Source organism: Centroberyx affinis, unplaced genomic scaffold (assembly GCF_046629955.1).
Source record: "Centroberyx affinis isolate AG114_WGS23_722 - 3 ecotype Tasmania unplaced genomic scaffold, CSIRO-AGI_Caff_v1 ptg001205l_1, whole genome shotgun sequence".
Classification (NCBI taxonomy): domain Eukaryota; kingdom Metazoa; phylum Chordata; class Actinopteri; order Beryciformes; family Berycidae; genus Centroberyx; species Centroberyx affinis.
Genome location: NW_027279723.1, coordinates 210,518 through 227,050, shown reverse-complemented (window position 1 = coordinate 227,050; position 16,533 = coordinate 210,518). Strand labels below are relative to the sequence as shown.

General features: G+C 42.6%; 3 protein-coding genes across 4 annotated transcripts; 1 reads left to right on the top strand and 2 right to left on the bottom strand.

Annotated features, from left to right (window-relative positions):
- Window positions 1–13: 13 nt before the first annotated feature.
- On the bottom strand, window positions 14–3,747 carry mdh1b (malate dehydrogenase 1B, NAD (soluble)). The gene is made up of 10 exons (XM_071524592.1): window positions 3,726–3,747; window positions 3,523–3,635; window positions 3,285–3,419; window positions 2,649–2,791; window positions 2,050–2,218; window positions 1,537–1,888; window positions 1,255–1,396; window positions 637–812; window positions 280–419; window positions 14–145 (listed from the first exon to the last, which is right to left on the bottom strand). The coding sequence occupies exons 1-10, from the start codon at window positions 3,745–3,747 to the stop codon at window positions 119–121; spliced, it is 1,419 nt and encodes a 472-aa protein (XP_071380693.1). The 3' UTR covers window positions 14–118.
- Window positions 3,748–4,045: 298 nt separating this feature from the next.
- fastkd2 (FAST kinase domains 2) lies at window positions 4,046–11,518 on the top strand. 2 transcript variants are annotated; one of them, XM_071524576.1, is made up of 12 exons: window positions 4,064–4,098; window positions 4,554–5,251; window positions 5,405–5,508; window positions 5,950–6,058; window positions 6,432–6,555; window positions 6,760–6,899; window positions 7,102–7,274; window positions 7,963–8,126; window positions 8,223–8,459; window positions 8,794–8,878; window positions 10,226–10,340; window positions 11,382–11,518. In XM_071524576.1, exons 2-12 carry the CDS (start codon window positions 4,598–4,600, stop codon window positions 11,490–11,492), a joined length of 2,016 nt encoding a protein of 671 aa, XP_071380677.1. In that variant the 5' UTR covers window positions 4,064–4,098; window positions 4,554–4,597; the 3' UTR covers window positions 11,493–11,518. The 2 variants fall into 2 exon arrangements, with proteins under 2 accessions (XP_071380676.1, XP_071380677.1); XM_071524575.1 differs by having other exon boundaries at window positions 4,046–5,251.
- A 1,366-nt stretch (window positions 11,519–12,884) lies between these two features.
- Window positions 12,885–16,017, bottom strand: LOC139648447 (T-cell-specific surface glycoprotein CD28). The gene is made up of 4 exons (XM_071524577.1): window positions 15,748–16,017; window positions 13,485–13,820; window positions 13,236–13,366; window positions 12,885–13,017 (listed from the first exon to the last, which is right to left on the bottom strand). The coding sequence occupies exons 1-4, from the start codon at window positions 15,827–15,829 to the stop codon at window positions 12,904–12,906; spliced, it is 663 nt and encodes a 220-aa protein (XP_071380678.1). The 5' UTR covers window positions 15,830–16,017; the 3' UTR covers window positions 12,885–12,903.
- Between the last annotated feature and the right edge of the window lie 516 nt (window positions 16,018–16,533).

The window sequence follows — 16,533 nt, the reverse complement described above, 5'->3', positions numbered from 1 at the left end:
AGTTCATCTGGTTCATTTGCTTGCTAGTGACATTTTTCCGGTTCGATTCATGAAAATAAGAACAAAACCACAATATTATGAATGTCTACCAAATGTCCTCTCTGTTCATAGCATGCATTTAACTCTCTGATCCAAGTTCTTTTTCCTGGGAAAGAAAAAAACAAAACAATATCACTGTTAATTCCCTAGAGAGACATTTTGAAAACACTGCTAGGTAAAGGAATGGTATGGTATGGTAGCTTAAATACGTGTGCAACTGTAACTTTTGACTTGACATACCTGTCTGAGTTCACCTGCAGAAAGCTGTAGTCTCTCCCTCAGCTCGTCTCCAACGGTCGCATCAAACAGCGCAGACCATTTACCTTCCTTGAAGGTCACTGGAATTGAGAAGACTGTGCCATCTGGGAGGTTGTACTGGTCTGCAAATAGACAAAGACAATCCTACTTCACTGTTTGTAAAGTCTATCAAATTGAAATTCACAAATATGGATTAAGTCAAGTGATAGGCTGCTCTAAATTGTTTCCTCTCCCATCAAATATGCTGTATCTTGAAGACTAGACTTCATCCATGCCCATACAACCCACCTCCTGGTTGGTATTATCTATGTATTATGCCTAAATGTGTCTTCACAGTACCTGGGCATAGTACGCCCAGAGAGAAGACCTCATCTGGACTGGAGATGCCATTCCAAGCCTTCAGGACGGCGAGGATCCCGTTGGCGGCCGACACGGCAGCTGCTCGGCCGGTCTTGGACGCCACAGCCGCACGCTGACAACTTACCAAGTCTTGGAAGTCTGTCTCCAGCCATTTCCTTGGAGGAAGGAGAAGATGATTACTTTTGTACAATTTGGCTTTTTGGACATATCCGTACACAGGATGTGTTTGATCTGAGAGGTCAGCTGCATGGGGATTGTGCAATCGTACTGGCACAGACAGGAGTCAGACGGGGAACATTTGGATAGGCAGTGCTGTGACGGTAGACCAGTGCCAAACCTAATGGTGTTTTGTTTGTTTTAGCCTGCCTAGGTGCCAGATGGGTGGGGTTTACCACACAGGGCAAAACAATGAGTGTGATAAGGTTTAGAAAGTCACTTAAGTCGCTGGCGTTATCTGTTATCTGTTACTAACAACTTGCATTAATTTGACTGAACTGTTCTGTTCAGTGTATGGTAATCCCCGTCAATCTGGTATTTCAAACTGAACTCAAAACTCCCCAAATTAAAGCAACTTATTCCAGTTTGTTTACCACCAACCTGTCGTAAAGCATCTCTAGGACTGGTTGGGAAAAGGAGGGCGGTCCCTTGACTGCCCCATCATAGTTGAAAACCTTCGCCCTCTGCAGGTCAACATAGAAACTACCACTGATGTTCCCCCACACAATGACATCTGTAATATCTAGAGAAGAAGAAGGAGAAATGATTCATTTGGTATAACGAGTCTGGTAGGAAGATAGTTTTAGCTCCATTGTATGTCTCCTGAAAACTGGGCTATAATTGAATCAGTGTTTCATAAGAGAGGAGGGGTAATTTGGCTACCTGATGTCCTCACTTTCAGCTTCTTCGCAATGACGGCCCTGGCTTCATACTCCAGCTGGGTTGCCATGGTGACAAAGCAGCGGCTGTCGATGGAGCGGGCGCTGTCCAGCAGCAGGGAGCACCTCAGGTTGACAAACGAGTCGCCAGCCACCAGCAGCTTCACCTCCTTGTTGGCCCTCTCGTCGATCAGTCGTCCGTAGTCTCTGTACCGGGCTGAGAGTCTCCTTACCTGCATCTTCTTCTCCTCCTCCTCCTCGTTCTCTCTGTCGCTGTCACCAGCCCAGCGCTCATCCAGCAATAGGATGACATCCGCTTCCTGGAAGGCCTGTTCCAGATCTGTGTGAACAGTTACCTGTTCATAGATATAGTCAGATATCTGCATTTTTAGGGTGATGTTACCAAGATTATGCTCTATATAATCAATATCTAGGCCTAGCTAAGTGTAGTAGTCACCACAGGGGTTGGAGGGGAACAACTGAATCTCTATATACAATCTATATACAAATCCTATACCTGATGGAGCAGAGGGAGAGCCAGGTCCTCCGTCTCCATCCTCAGGCCCTGCATTCCCTCCTCGTCCCCCTCCAGGTCCAGAAGGTGGAGGCTGACGGTGGCGACCTGGGGGAACAGCTCAGAGGAGACCAGGCTGGGGATCAGGATGTGGCAGGTGGGGTTGAGAGCACTGGGAGTGGATATAGAAGAAGAGGGAACATCACTTAACGCTCACTTAAATCGGAATGCATGACCACTGACTGCTGAGGATTGCATTTACAACTGTATCATATGTATATTCGCTTTGCATTCCAGGGACGGACCCACATCTGTGTCACATGAGCAAATTATATGTTAATAATAGTAAGTGAAAGTGTATGCAAGTTGGTTCTGGTTGAAACGCTGCATAAAATAAACCACAAAGACAGCAATATTTCAGATGCTAGTGTTCTTTTTCTAATTGTTCTGAGCTTCATATCAAGCATCTGCTTACTTGACTAAGTGTTTTCTGTAAATTGTCTCTCCAGCCATCAATCTGTGAGTAAGCTGACACACTGAAAGACCTGGAGGATTTCCACAAAGTGTTTTTCTTCTGTTCTGGGTTTCTGAGACTAACCCACCCGCTGATCCATATATGAAGAGGTTGGATGACATTGAGCTGATGCTGCTCCTCTGCAATCAGGTTCTTCTTGGCCTCCAGATTCTCTGCTGCAATCTTCAGCATCATATCTGTGGGCATGTCTGACATGATGCTGTAGTAGTCCTGCCAGAGCCATTGACAGAAAGAATTTGGTAAATCTGGACTATGGATTTCATGCCTGCCCCTTTTCTTGAACTAAGACTTGTTGGCTACAGACATATAGTAGTGCCATCAGAAACATTTCCATTGTGTGATCCCAATGTTTCACAATCAGATCGCATAAAATCCCTGGATATTTTAAAATCAATCATGGAGCAGAACTTTGGAGCTAACACTGAAAATTGGCTGCCACAGAAAACAACCAAACTCCTTACAGCTTTGCAAGGCAAACATCAGCAATGTAATAACAACAATACGATGCTCTATCTCTCTTATGGTGCCATTTCTTCCATAGATATGAATAAGATTGCCAAGCTTGTGATTGCTCTACATCCACATTTGAAGGAAATTTGAAGGAGACATAATTAGTTTAGGGAGACAGGCAAGGAGGATAAGCATAAATAATTGGACATCGTAGTCATGAGTTTGGGAGTTATTTAAATTAAGAAATATCTACCTGGCAATGCTCCAGGAAGTCACTGAAGCCCCCTAAGAGCATCCCTCTGCCCCCACGGTCTACCAGCTCCCTCCAGATCAAGGGGGACTGCTCGTGTTTCCATCCATTTGTTTTGCAGATGGCCTCCAGCCATTCCTGTCAGAGGCCAGTGAGAGAAGATGTTGACATGATGAACAAAGTGACACCAGGCATATACTTATTTGTAAATTAAAGAGATTTGACTAAGTTTGAATGTTACCTTCCACTCATCCGGGTGAATGGAGATCTTATGGATCCTGAAGTTTGGCAGAGATCCTTGCAGGAGGTCTGCTAGAAGTTCTGCTTTGGCGTAATAGGGACAGTCTGCTTTACCTGAAGAAATTAAAGTAAACAGAAATACGTCATTTTAATATTCGACTAAATAAGTCACTGCAACTTGTCAAAACTAAAAAGAAGCTTTACCTGCAAGCACAAATTTCGCCATCTCTCTAGACAGCATCGGTTGCTAGGAAACCAGCAATGTTACGCTTAATTGTGTCCGACAAGGAAACGATACGGACATATAACAACATCAAGATATTTTCTGAGGTTGTGATGTGATGTTTCTGATATTTTCTTATGAGAACTATGGTTGAAAAGTGTACCGCTTCCTTATATTAATCGTAAATATAAATATAATATTAACGATATTTTTTATTCACAAAAACATATATTAGTAAATGTTTTACAGTTCTTGACAGCTCACGTTGTATCGAGGGGGACCTAAAATGGCAGCGCACACACCGAGTGGCGTGGAATATGCTAAAATGAACTGGATTAATTAACGTTACACAGGGTAATATAGAAGGTTTATGTCTTATACGCCGTTTTCTGCGAGATCTTACATGACCCAGTAACGGCCATGTGTTCCTTTGGGAGAATGATATCCATTTCTACAAGGTTAGAGTAATAAAGTAGCAACTTAGCTAGCGTTAGCTAGCTAGCCAGTTTGGCTGGATTTGAAGGAAGGTGGTGTTTTTTTGACCTTGCAGCTCAGAAGTATCTCATGTCATTACTAAAAAATAATGTATCGCGCCCGAGAATGTATACTGGAAGTCGTAGGAGTGAAGCCAGACAGTTTTAACTGACTGAAAGTTGTCATTACTTGGACTCCATCTCTATCATTTTCCAAATTCCTGTCATCTTTGTCACTAGTGGAAGTAAAGACTATTTGCTGTACACCAGGACTTAACATGTCTGAAAGTGTTGGACTACAGTAGTAAGTCCTAGTATCTTGTTTCTATTTTTCAGTTCCTACACCCCTCTTTCAGTAGCTTCTGAATTATCAGGGAACTATGTCAGTCTGGGTGACAGAAGAGGTCATGAGGAGGGCCTTGCGCTTCTCCTGCCGCAGGTCACTATGGCAACCGCGCGGCCTCCAGGTCATGACATCAGTCAGAGACGCTTCTTCCCCTGATCAGCCATTATCACACATTTGGAGCACCAGACAGAGCCAGACCCTGCTGGCAGGGAATCTTGTGAGTCCAGTAAGATACTACTTTCAGGGTAAGATTCACACTGAGGGGCTGGAAGAGAAGGGGCGTCTCTCTGCTCAGCCATCGCAATCGTCATTCCCCACTAAGATCCAGCCTACAGAGACTGTCTCGGAGCAGACACTGAAGAGAATCCCTTTCTATAACAAGCTGGAGGGGTGCGGCTCCCCTACCGATGTGTTAGACTTGACCACTCAGTACTTGCCCACAAATCTGCAGATCAGCAACTGCCTGATGCACATGTGGGGCACCACCAAGAAGATGTCAGAGGAGCAGCTGCGCTACGAGCTGCAGCTGATGTTCGAGCACCCCGAATTTGACAAGCTGCTGCAGATGGCTATGAAGGGTGCGGGGAACATGCGGTCCAAGGACCTGACCTACTCCCTCCTGGCCATGGTCAAACTGGGTGTGCCCCAACGCAGCCTCGTGGTCCAGGTTTTCCTCCGAACCTGCCAGGTAGGCAGTCACAGGTCAAGTGGTAGATAGCCAATCAAATGTTGTGTGTTGTCAGACTTGTAAAAGTTTGTTTTTCCTGCTTACAGGAAAATTAGGTTCTCTTTGTGTAATGTGTCTGCTTCTTGTGTAAATGTGCGTTTTGTCCACTTACAGGAGAAAATGAATAAGTTTGATGAGAAGTGTCTGTCCATCCTGGCCTCCTGTCTGGACCACATGGACAGCAGCCCCAACGTCAACGCACTGAAGGAGGGCATGAGGTGAGGTTCATCAAATGGTGTGCATGTTTTAGCCAAAATCAGGTCTTCATCATATATGTGTACACTAACCATCAAAAGTTTGGACACACCACAATTTTTACTATTTTCCACATTTTAGAATAATAGTAAAGACATCAAAACTATGAAATAACATAAATTGAATTATGCAATGACCAAAAAAAACTTATATTATAAAACTATCTTATATTTTAGATTCTTTAAAGTAGGCGCCCTTTGCCTTGATGGAGAGGCAAAGGCTTTGGAAAGAAATTCATACATAGGCATCAACTTCACTACTCATATTTGTCTAAAAAAACACATTTAACACATTTCAGAGCCATCCACATGTCATGTAGTCCAGCCAAAACTGAGGCCATTTATTTTCAGATCCTGTCATTTTCAGATCTATTTACAATAATGTTTATTGTTCTTATATCCTAGGCTGATAGTGGATGCCCGTCTTCCGAGTATCAAGAATGTAATGGCTCTGCAGACCATGATGCGTCTAGTGGGCAAAGACGCCCCACTGGTCCTCAAAAAGAAACTAGAGGTTGGTGCCTGTGCCAAGTGGTTCACTGTCTGCAATTAAGCAGTCAAAAGTTGGATTGATACAGCACATTTTGTGCTTCAAGGCCATTGTATGCTGCCAGCTTGTCTTTGCTTCTGTTGCAGTGCCCCTGTATTTCTCTCTCAGCTCTCCTATAGTTTACAACCATTAAACACTAAAAAAACAATCAGAGAGGGCAATCTCACCTTTGCTAAAAAATAGTCAGCTGTGTTCGCTTGGCCGTAGGTCTATTTTGCTTGATATAATCTGACCCATAGTAATATTGTTTGCATGTTTGTACCCCAAAAATGACCTGCATTTTTGCCAGTAGCTGCATTCACTGCATACTGACATCCTACTTGTGCACCCCCTTCAGAGAAAGGCTTTATCCATGACGGACCAGTTCAGCCTTCCCAACTCCCAGCACATGATCTCCATCATGGCCACCATGGGCTTCTACTCCAAGCCACTGCTGGACATCTGCAGTAAGAAGATCACAGGTAAAACCTCTTCTCACTGGGAAACATCCTGTTATCGAGGTTATTTTTTAAAGAAAGGGAGCATTTATCCTCCAACAAACCTCCAATGTCAAACCTTTGATAAAAATAAGTACAAAAAAAAAGACATTAGGATTTTCATTTAAAATTCTTATCAACCCACTCTCCCTCTTTTCTTCCATCTCCACATGTCGTCCTCCCTGGTAGAGAATATCCATGGAATCCCCTTTAACAGAATATTTATGGTCCTGAGGGCCTGTAAGGAGCTGCTTTACAGAGACTTGGATCTGCTCACAACCATTTCGGACAACATTGCCTCCACGATGGACATATGGAGCACCAAGCAGGTGCTGTGTACACACATACACACTCAAACATAACTGGATATCATTTACTGTAACTACACCTGCTTAAACACAACAAATACATGCTCACACTTACTAGTAACTGTCTTGTTTGAAAGCCTCTAACTTAATCCGGCTCATATCTTCGCTCTCGGCTGTTCCCCTTCACCCCCGCGGTCCTAACTCTTTCTTCTATGTGTTCCAGGTGGTCCTCTTCCTGTCTGTGTTTGAGCAGCTGGCCTTCTGTCCCACGGCCTTAATGGAGGCCTTTGCTGGGAGGGCGATGGCGAACTCAGACACTCTGACACTCTGGGAACTGCTCTGTGTCCTCAAGGCCTACTCCTTTCTCAACTATGACCTGCAAGACCACAGGCAGCAGTAGGTCGCTCTTCTGTCTCTCATATATTCCTCATAGATATTCACAGGCCATGTAGATACATGTTGGGTACAACTGACTCACTAGAGATGCTACCAGTCTCTCTTTATGCCTGCTTCCATTACACAATTATTAACTCTCACCATTTTACAGTCTGTTGACAGTGGAGGACAGCCAAATATGTAAAAGTCGACACTGCTAACATGACAGATCAAATATAACAAATTACCGGACAAATATAAATAATAAGATTTACTTTAGTGATGCTCTGAAGATAATCGGTTTGAATGGGAATCATATTTCTTGTGTTTTTTTCCCAGTTAGCTATGTGGTTTGGATATCCAAAAAGCATCTTAATTAACCAACTGAGATCATCCATCATTGATTACTGTATAATAAAAGGATTATCCTAGTGCTAAGATGCTTTTGGGAAAGCCGCTTCTAAGCTGAGCTGAATTTAGCCACACTGTATTACAGTTTTACAGTACTTACTGCTTTGGAACTGTGACAAATAGTATGGACGGGAATCATCAGAATCTGCTCAAATATGGATGGACTCCCAACGAAGACGAAAAAGAGATGCGCATATCTTTGCAGACAACCATATAAATCCATTTTAAAAATGTAGATGAAGGATGATGTTGATTGCCAGGCTTGATTTATTTGTTGGGTTTGACCTTGCGGCTTCAGGTTCCTGGACAATCTCAGCCAGGCTCTGGACTCCTACCTGTCCAAGATGTCTGCTCCTGCAGTGCTGAAGGCGGTTTACTGTCTATGTCTGCTGGGCCACTTCCCGGCTGCACCACTGGAGCATCTCCTGCAGAGCAGTATACTGGAGCAGCTCAGCCCTACAAGTCAGACACTACACACACACACACACATATACACACGTTTAGCCCAGCTGAGGGAAACACACCTAATTCATATTTAATTTTTGCATCTCTATCCAGTACCAAAGCTTCTCCGCAGCCAGGAGAGAATGTTTCAGACAGTGGACTTGTGTCTCCGTCTGGACCGCCCTCCCCTCCCTCGGCCCCTGACCGTCCCCCCGTCTGTCCTGGGAGATCCCGCTCCCTGCAACCGGTCCGTCCACCCCAGGCTCTCACGGGCCCTGCAGGACGCGCTGGGGGACGGGGCAGACGGGACACTGCAGGAAGCGGTGGTGGTGGAGAACTTCTACCTCACAGGTAAAGACCGAATCATGGAGGGAGGCAAGGGAATCCAAGGCACAAAAATTCTGGTGGTCTGTGACACAGCGGGTGCATGTGATCAGTTGATGTTCAGCTCAATCTGTCGCATGTCTCTGCCCCTCTTTCTCCATTTTTACCTGTATACTAAAACTGTTTGTTTTACAATTGATTCATTATGTCTGCATTTCGTGCCTTTTCCCATTGATCCTACACTAAGCATTTATAGTGATTTTGAAAATGGCTCCGAAGCACAATTCCTGCTAGTTTTGAGACTAAGATGGTAGCAGACAGACGTGTGTGTGTGTGTGTGTGTGTGTGTGTGGACTCTCAGATGGTGTGATAACCAAACCCCTGCCAGTGACTAAAGGGAGCAGCCCAGCAGGAGAAGAGTCTTCTCCAGCAGAGAGCAGTCAAAGGTAAAACATCGACACATCCACACTGGGTTGTAGTCGAGAACATCACTAGCCAGAATGTTTTTCATGGCCACAAATTTCTTTCTATAGTCAGGAGGGGGAAGTTTGATGCTGTCTAAGCTGGTCCAGAGGATGTTGGGTCTTTCTGTTTAAAACAATGTAGGGCTTTGGCAGATGTCACAAGATTTTGTTGAACATCAAACATCTGCTCATACATCTGCAGTACACCTGCAACAGTTGGAGCATGTGCAGTACGTCTGCACACTGTTATATAAAGAACTGCTTTGTGCACAGAATAGTGCTCCAAAGAGCAGGACTGCTTTTTAATACCACAGGGGTAACAGTGGCAGTGGTTTCATTGTTTAGTTTGCATCCAGTTTTGAACTCATTTTGAGGTTCAAGCTTGGACAGTAATTGAAGTTACAACAGTTTCAGAGGGATGTGCTTTTAATGAGGAGCAAGGAAACTGAAACTGAAATAAAAATAAAACGAGACTTTGTGAAAAAGTTAAAACTGAACTAAAACTATCTAGTCTATGCCCAACTGTTTTATGGACTTGTGTCCATTTGAAGTTTTCCTGTTAGTGCTCCATTTGAAATGCTTTTCTTTGTCAGATTTGTCACAGGGAGTCTATAAATCAACATGTATATTATATACTAAATATACACATTCATCTCTCTTATTCTCTCATTGTTTCAATAATTACTTTATAATTTTGCAGATCTTTCCACAAAAGATTAACAGTTATCAAATCTGCCTTGCCTTGCCTATCAAATCTACCTATACTACATCATTTAATTTTAATTTAAACAAATTATCAGGAACTCAACCAACGGAAATCTTTCTTCATTTTACCTGTAATTATTACATAATTTACAATTACAAAACATTAACAGTTATAAATCAGCTCCTTTTCAGGACGTTATTAGGACATTTCTGACCAGTAAAATAACAAGAACTGAAACTAAAAAACTGAACTAAAACTCAACATTTGTTAAAAAACAGAAGAAGAAGATAGTAAAAACACACTGAAAAATAACTAAAACTAAAAAAAAAACTAAAACTGAAATTGAAATATAAATTGAAAAGTAATGAAAAATCCCAAACTATAATAACCTGCTCAGGAGCACAAAGCAAAGTAAATGACACAAAGCGCTCCGCATATAGAGTTGCATACAGTGTTGTTTTGAATAAGTCATAGTGAAAATAAGGCCATATGTGTCTCTATAGTTGTTTTTTTCTCCCAGTGACGTTCATCTAAGCAAACCTCTAGATTCCTCCTGACATGCCTAAATTCAAATGTTGACCTTTTAAAGCTGAGAAACGTTTTGTCTTTTCCTGATGTCCTAGAATTGCAGTAATCTGCGTACCCCAATCCGCTTTCTGTTACGGGACGTCCCATCCCCGTGGTCTGCTGGCTGTCAAGATTCGCCATCTGAAGATCCTGGGATACACTCCTGTCCTGGTGAGACTCAGGCCGCTCCAGATCACAGAATAGGCTTTTCTTTTGTCAAGAGCCTGTAGTTACTAGAGTCTTCTTCTAAAAGCTTCTCACTTCTTTTCTGTTGCTCTTTAATGTCTTTAAATGTCATTCTCATTCTCAGATCCTAAAGGGCACAGTCATCTGTAAAGCAACAGTCTGTTATCTTAGTAAAATGAGATCAAATCTACATGCAGAGTAATTTTGAGAAATTCTCACATCTGACAGAATAACCAATACCGTTATAATTATAATGTTTCACCCACTTCAGTTAACTTCTAATAGTCTAAAAATCTCCCTTCAGCCACATGTAAAGACCTTGCTGTTTGTGGAGCCACATTATATAGATAATTTAGCATTACGTAAATAGTAATACATTTTCCCTCCAAAATGTCAGCTGGAATGAAAAGCATAAATTTCCATAGAAGCTTGTCAGTATTATGAAAAAAGAATGAGGAAGGAGCGCTTCTTGGATCTGAGGTAGAACACGGCAAAAAACAGGTGCTCAGTGGTTGGTGGATACAATACCTTAAAAAATATACTAGGGATATTCCTTGCTAGTCACATAGAAACAAATGAGAAAAAGAAAAACCACGGCACTCCGTCTGCAGGTACAAAAATGTAAAAAGCCTTTATTATAATGGCTAAATATTAAAACATTTTTAATATGTAGCCATTTATAATAAAGGCTTTTTACATTTCATATTAAAATATTTTTAATCCTCTCTTCCATCACTCCTCACTTTTAAGGCTTCAAAAGGTATCATAAAGCTTTACAATGGAGCAGCATAGTCTGATTCTTTTTTATGAACAAATTCACATAGAACAAAGTCACATAGAAAATAATTTATTCTGTCACATAGTAAACTTTTCTTTCAATCGGCAAAGAAAAGAGTCAAAGTATCGTTTTATTAACAGTATTCTATTTGAAGTATTGGAACCAGTATCAGTGACACTGTGAAGTCAATTCTCAGTGATACCGAGCCTCACGCTACATATCCTAATATCCCTCTCTCCGTTCCCCAGGTAACAGAGCAGGAGCTGGAGTCCGTGTCCGAGGAGGAGAGGGTGGCGGTCCTCAGGAGGCGGATCTTTCCAGAACACCAGGGAGCGGACGCAGAGCCTAAAACGGACTGACTGGGATCTCGAGGACGGGGTCAGAGTGTTAAATGAGTGTCAGGAACTAAACCTGGTTCAGCAGTCTCAGCCTGTGCAGTGATCAGAAACACACGGGCTGTGTGGTGCCATTTTGCTTACGGATTTCCATTTTAAGACTTCTGAAGTTAGAAGGATCCTCTGGAAATCTTTTTAAATTCCAGGTTGTACTCATGAAATAGGGACGTATTCTTATGTCCTTAAAACTATGTCATTCATCTGTATATAAAGGAGCAAAGTGCAGATGAACACAGATGCACATAGTACATTCATGTCTTGAATGTGGGAATATGTTAAATTGAATATGTGGTATATTCGTGTAAAATTGAGCAGTGGAGATGTTTGATGTGGCCTCAATAAAAGGTCTTTAAATTTGAATTTCTCATCAGTGACAATTTATTTTATCGGTGTTTGATAATACCTGACCTACAAACAAAACGTATGTGAATCTTGCTTATGCTTTTGATAGTTGATGAGTCAGACCATGCTACTGAATGAAACCAATAAAACCAGCCTCTGTCTGTGCGCTTGCAATATCCGCATAGAAACTGCAAGGTGAGCAAGGTAAAGGTGGAGCCCCGCTGAGGCAGCCAGATCACATCTGCAAAAAGCATGGGGACAAAAAAAGTTCAAGGAGCAAGACAGGAAACGTTGCAGATTGTTATTGTTTGAAGCGCTTGGCGTCATCTCACTGTCTATCTTCGTCTCAACCTCAGTGATAACCTTCTGAGAAGTGCCACTGAAGTAGCTTTTTTCTCAGAAATATGTGGGCAAAGTGGAAAAGTAGGAGATGTGACGACGTCAGTGCTGTGATAAGTCGTTGAAGGGAGGTTGAGAATAAAATTCGGATAAAATGACACTATTCTGTGTGGAAACGTAAAGTAGCATGATTGCATTTTTGCATTTTGAAGCGGGTTGGTCACTCTGACCCATATTATGTCAGAATTACTCACAGGGTGAATGAATCACAGCTGTGAATGTGGTTAAGTCCCCGAATCAGACACCACCGTCTGTTTCTGCTGAGACCACAAAGCTAGGGGTTCCATCTACAGTTCTCTCTGTGTGAGTGTGTGAGTTGTGAGTGGGAGAGTGAGACAGGAAGAGCGAGAGAGAAGAAGTTAAGTAAACAAAGACTTTTTTTTTTTTATTATTTACAACCATTCCTGTAAGAGGAACTGTGCTACTTGTACTGAACGGGGAACGAAACTAATCAAACCCTCCTTTGATACACAAACCGATGCTCCGCTTTCCAAAGACGACGGTTCAGAGTCAGCTCTTCAGAGGGATTCCCCTTCTTTTTTTATACCCATTCTTTGAATCTGTTAGGGCAAGTCCAAACGGCCCGTGGGGGGGGAACGGTGTGCCGGAGCTCCAAATAGATGAGGAATGGGAGTCAGAAGTGTCGTGGTACAAGGTTATGGACCCCTTTCTTCTTCCTGTGGCCCTTGGGTGCTCTGGGTTTGGTGTTCATGTAGTCACTCTGGGACTCTGCCCTCCTCAGCTTGAGCTGTAAGACACATGGGGAGCAATGGCAGTGTGAAAAAATATATAGTTTGAATGGAAATCTAGCAGGGGCAATGTGTGTATCCAGTTGGTGTGTTTCCTACTAGTACTACTACTACTTGGGACTACTTCCAAGTCCCACACATGTATTCTCTATGTGTCCAACTCAAAAAAGACTCCATGTGAAGAAGACAACGCTCACACACTGTCTATCTGTCTTACCCAGCTGACACAGGCAATGACGGTGACGATCACTCCGTAGACGCTGAGGGCTGCAAACAACACAATCCAAATCCAGAGAGGGGGGTGACATGTGGGTTCATTGCACTCTGCATTGCACTTGTACTGTTGTCCTGGGAAAACAAATATTCAGGCAGATGTACAGTACAAGCGAGGGAGCCCTGAACTACTTGAGCATAGGTGTGTCCTTGTCTGTGCATTTAAACCTCAGCATCTCTCAGGAAAATTTACCTTCCAAAAGCACCAGGATAAACGATGCGTTGAGTTCTTTGCGGAGGGGCGGGGGGTAGGTGACGGTGGCCTCGCAGCTGTAGTTCCCGAAGCTGCTGGTGGTCACTCCGGTGAGGACGAACTTCACCGATTTGTCCTCGGTGTCCCTGTGCAGCTCCACACCCTCCTTGATAACAGTCTTTTCTGCAGACTTGGTCGTGTTGTTCTGGACGTCGTGGCTGGCGATCAGTTCTTGGCCCAGGAAAAGTCTAAAGGTCACGTCGTCAGCGTTCTCCGGGTTTGGGCACGGCAGAAACACGCAGCCACCGACTGGGATGTAGATGAGATTCAGCTGGTCTGGAGAGAAAAATGTAATAATGACACAGGTTGTCATTTTGAGTACGTTCTGATGTCTGTACATCAGAATGATGTACATTCTGATAGATCTTGCTTTCTGAATTTCTTGTGGCGCAACCCAAGAAAAAGTAGAAAAGCCTTTCAGGACACAATCATCAGTCCAAGATCTCTGATTAGGTACGATGGATTGTTAAGGCTTACAAAACAAACTGGCAGGGGTGGAAAGAGCACTAGAATGTCCTACTCTAGTAGAATACTGTTACTTTGCTGATATTTTACTTAAGTAGAAGTAAAAGTACTGGTGTAAAAATCTGCTAGTAAAAGTAAAAAGTAGCTAATTAAAAAAGTTACTTTTAAGAAGAAATAACATTGTTGCATGTGGTCTTTTCCATGCAATTCTTAAAGGATGAGAGGACAGAGTTCAAACTAGATTCATTTAATTTGAAAATTTGTAAATTACAAAATAAAATGCACAAAGTTTTACTCTTCTCTCAGTGAATGGCTCCACAATTTGTCAAGTTACGATGGTCCAGGTTCTGATGCTTATGGAGAGCTTACAAAATATGTACTGTATAATGGCTGTGATTTAAAATGTAGTTAAGTACAATGCTTCAGTAAAAACGTGCTTAAGTAAAAGTAAAAGTTAAATTACTGACACAAAAAAGCTACTCAATTACAGTACCGTGTCTAAATCTAATTAATTATTTCTACCTTTGCAAACTGCCAATGTGCCTTAATTAAAACTTTGAAATACAGAAACATTATCAGTGCTGCTGTGCTGCCTCCTAAGCAGAGAGGTTACTGTTTTTCTATATCTCAGCATTTTTGAATATAATTTTTTTTTTGTTGATGAAGCAAACCACCATCAAATCAGGATGCCGGTGTCTTTATCTGTAACAAGCAGCAACCACCTTTGCAAAGGAAATGGTGTCTTACAGCGAGTCCTGCCGAGACTGACACAATCTCTTATTTGCATTTAATTTCCCTAACTGAAATTTAGACTCTGAAACTTGTCATTTCACAGTAACTCCACCCACACACGGAAACTGTTCCACAACACCACGTCTAGGCACGTTTTCGCTGTTTTAGCTAGCCTCAGATTTCACATGAAACGCAGAAATTTGACATGTAAGTGGCATACTTGAGTCAGTATCACCTCCTCTGCACGCCACTGTGGCTGTGGTTTATGTGATGAGCTGCTGTTTGTTACATGGATTGGTATCAAACTGAATCACTTTCTGCATCGTGTGCCATGTCAAAGTGGAATGCCACCCATTTTAAAACATCACATACTGTATGTCATTCATTTGCCCCAGGACTAGAAACTGGATAACTAACCTTTGAATTTGTGATGTTACTGGCACTATAGACAGTGAATGGGGCAGTGACTTTGTTGACCCATAAGATTTTTTGAGTTCTTGCACCTAAATGAGGTTTAAATTCTGGTTCATGCCTGTTAGCAGTAATATGAACTTTATTCTGGTGGGATAACTCAATTTAGCATTTTATGGCTCCACAAAGTCAGCGCCCTGTTCATTGTCAGTGGAGCAGCTTCTGATTTTAAAACCCAGTCACATCACAAAATCAAGGGTCCAAGGTCTGATTTGTAGCTTTAGGAAAGGGTGGTGCAAGTTCACAGATATTGACTGAACTGTCCTGGGGCAAAATGGGTGGCATTTACCTCAACAGCAATTGTTAAACTGCAAATCTGAACTGCGCCTTTGCTGCACTCCTGGTAAGGAGGGTTAACCACAATCTTCATTGAGTACGCTTCAGTCTCTAAACGTGTATGCGCAGTAAATTGTCTTTGCTGTCTTGATGATTTTCACTTCACTTTTCACAGCCAACAAAATATAATGACAATAAAGATCTATTCTATTCTATTCTAAAAGTGGATTTATGTGTTGCAAGAAAATCCAGGACTTACCAGGGCAGCTGCAGGTGCCCAGAAGCTCGCTGTGAGAAAAGCCGACGCCCAGGAGGAGCAGGGAAATCCAGCCGATGCTCATCTTGACCTCTCGCGTTGAGACGACCCGTACGATGATGCCTCCAGATTTTTAAGCTAAGGAAACCAAACACAGGTTTATCCTCATCACCTAAAACTACATGCCCCTGCAACAATTCTACAGACCATCTCGTAATGCCATCTGTTCTGGTTTCATTCAGCCATGCCTTCACTTGTAATGCTCCTTCTCCTCGTTCTGCCTCTGACTGAGCAACACCCACATCGCGCCCTGCCTCTGAGGGAAAAAAACATCCTGTGGCAGCACCCGCCTCCTCTTCTGAGGTTTCGCTCCCAGAAGTGTGTGACCTTTAATAACTTAGGTGTAATTTATGCAGCTCTATATACAGTAGTTAGCACAAAGGTTGTTATTACTTATATAGATGAATTCTGGCGCCATGCCTCACCTTTGGATCAGTATAGTCTTGGGGCGATGCTTTAAGGCCATGCAGATGGGCCAAAAACTTTTCGTACGACTCCTCTTGTGTGTAAAATTTGGGGCTTTCTCCACTAAACACACAGTTCCTCCAAAATAAAGTTCTCTACTATTAATTGTACTTGTTGAGCAAAGTTGGACACTTACTCTATTTGGATCTGTGTTTATTAATGTCGAAAGTACAGGATGCCACCACAGCGTCAATGTAAATCTATGCTTATGATGTAAGTACAACTGTTGAGGTGTGGGAGGCTAGGAAATGCAGTATTTTGGAA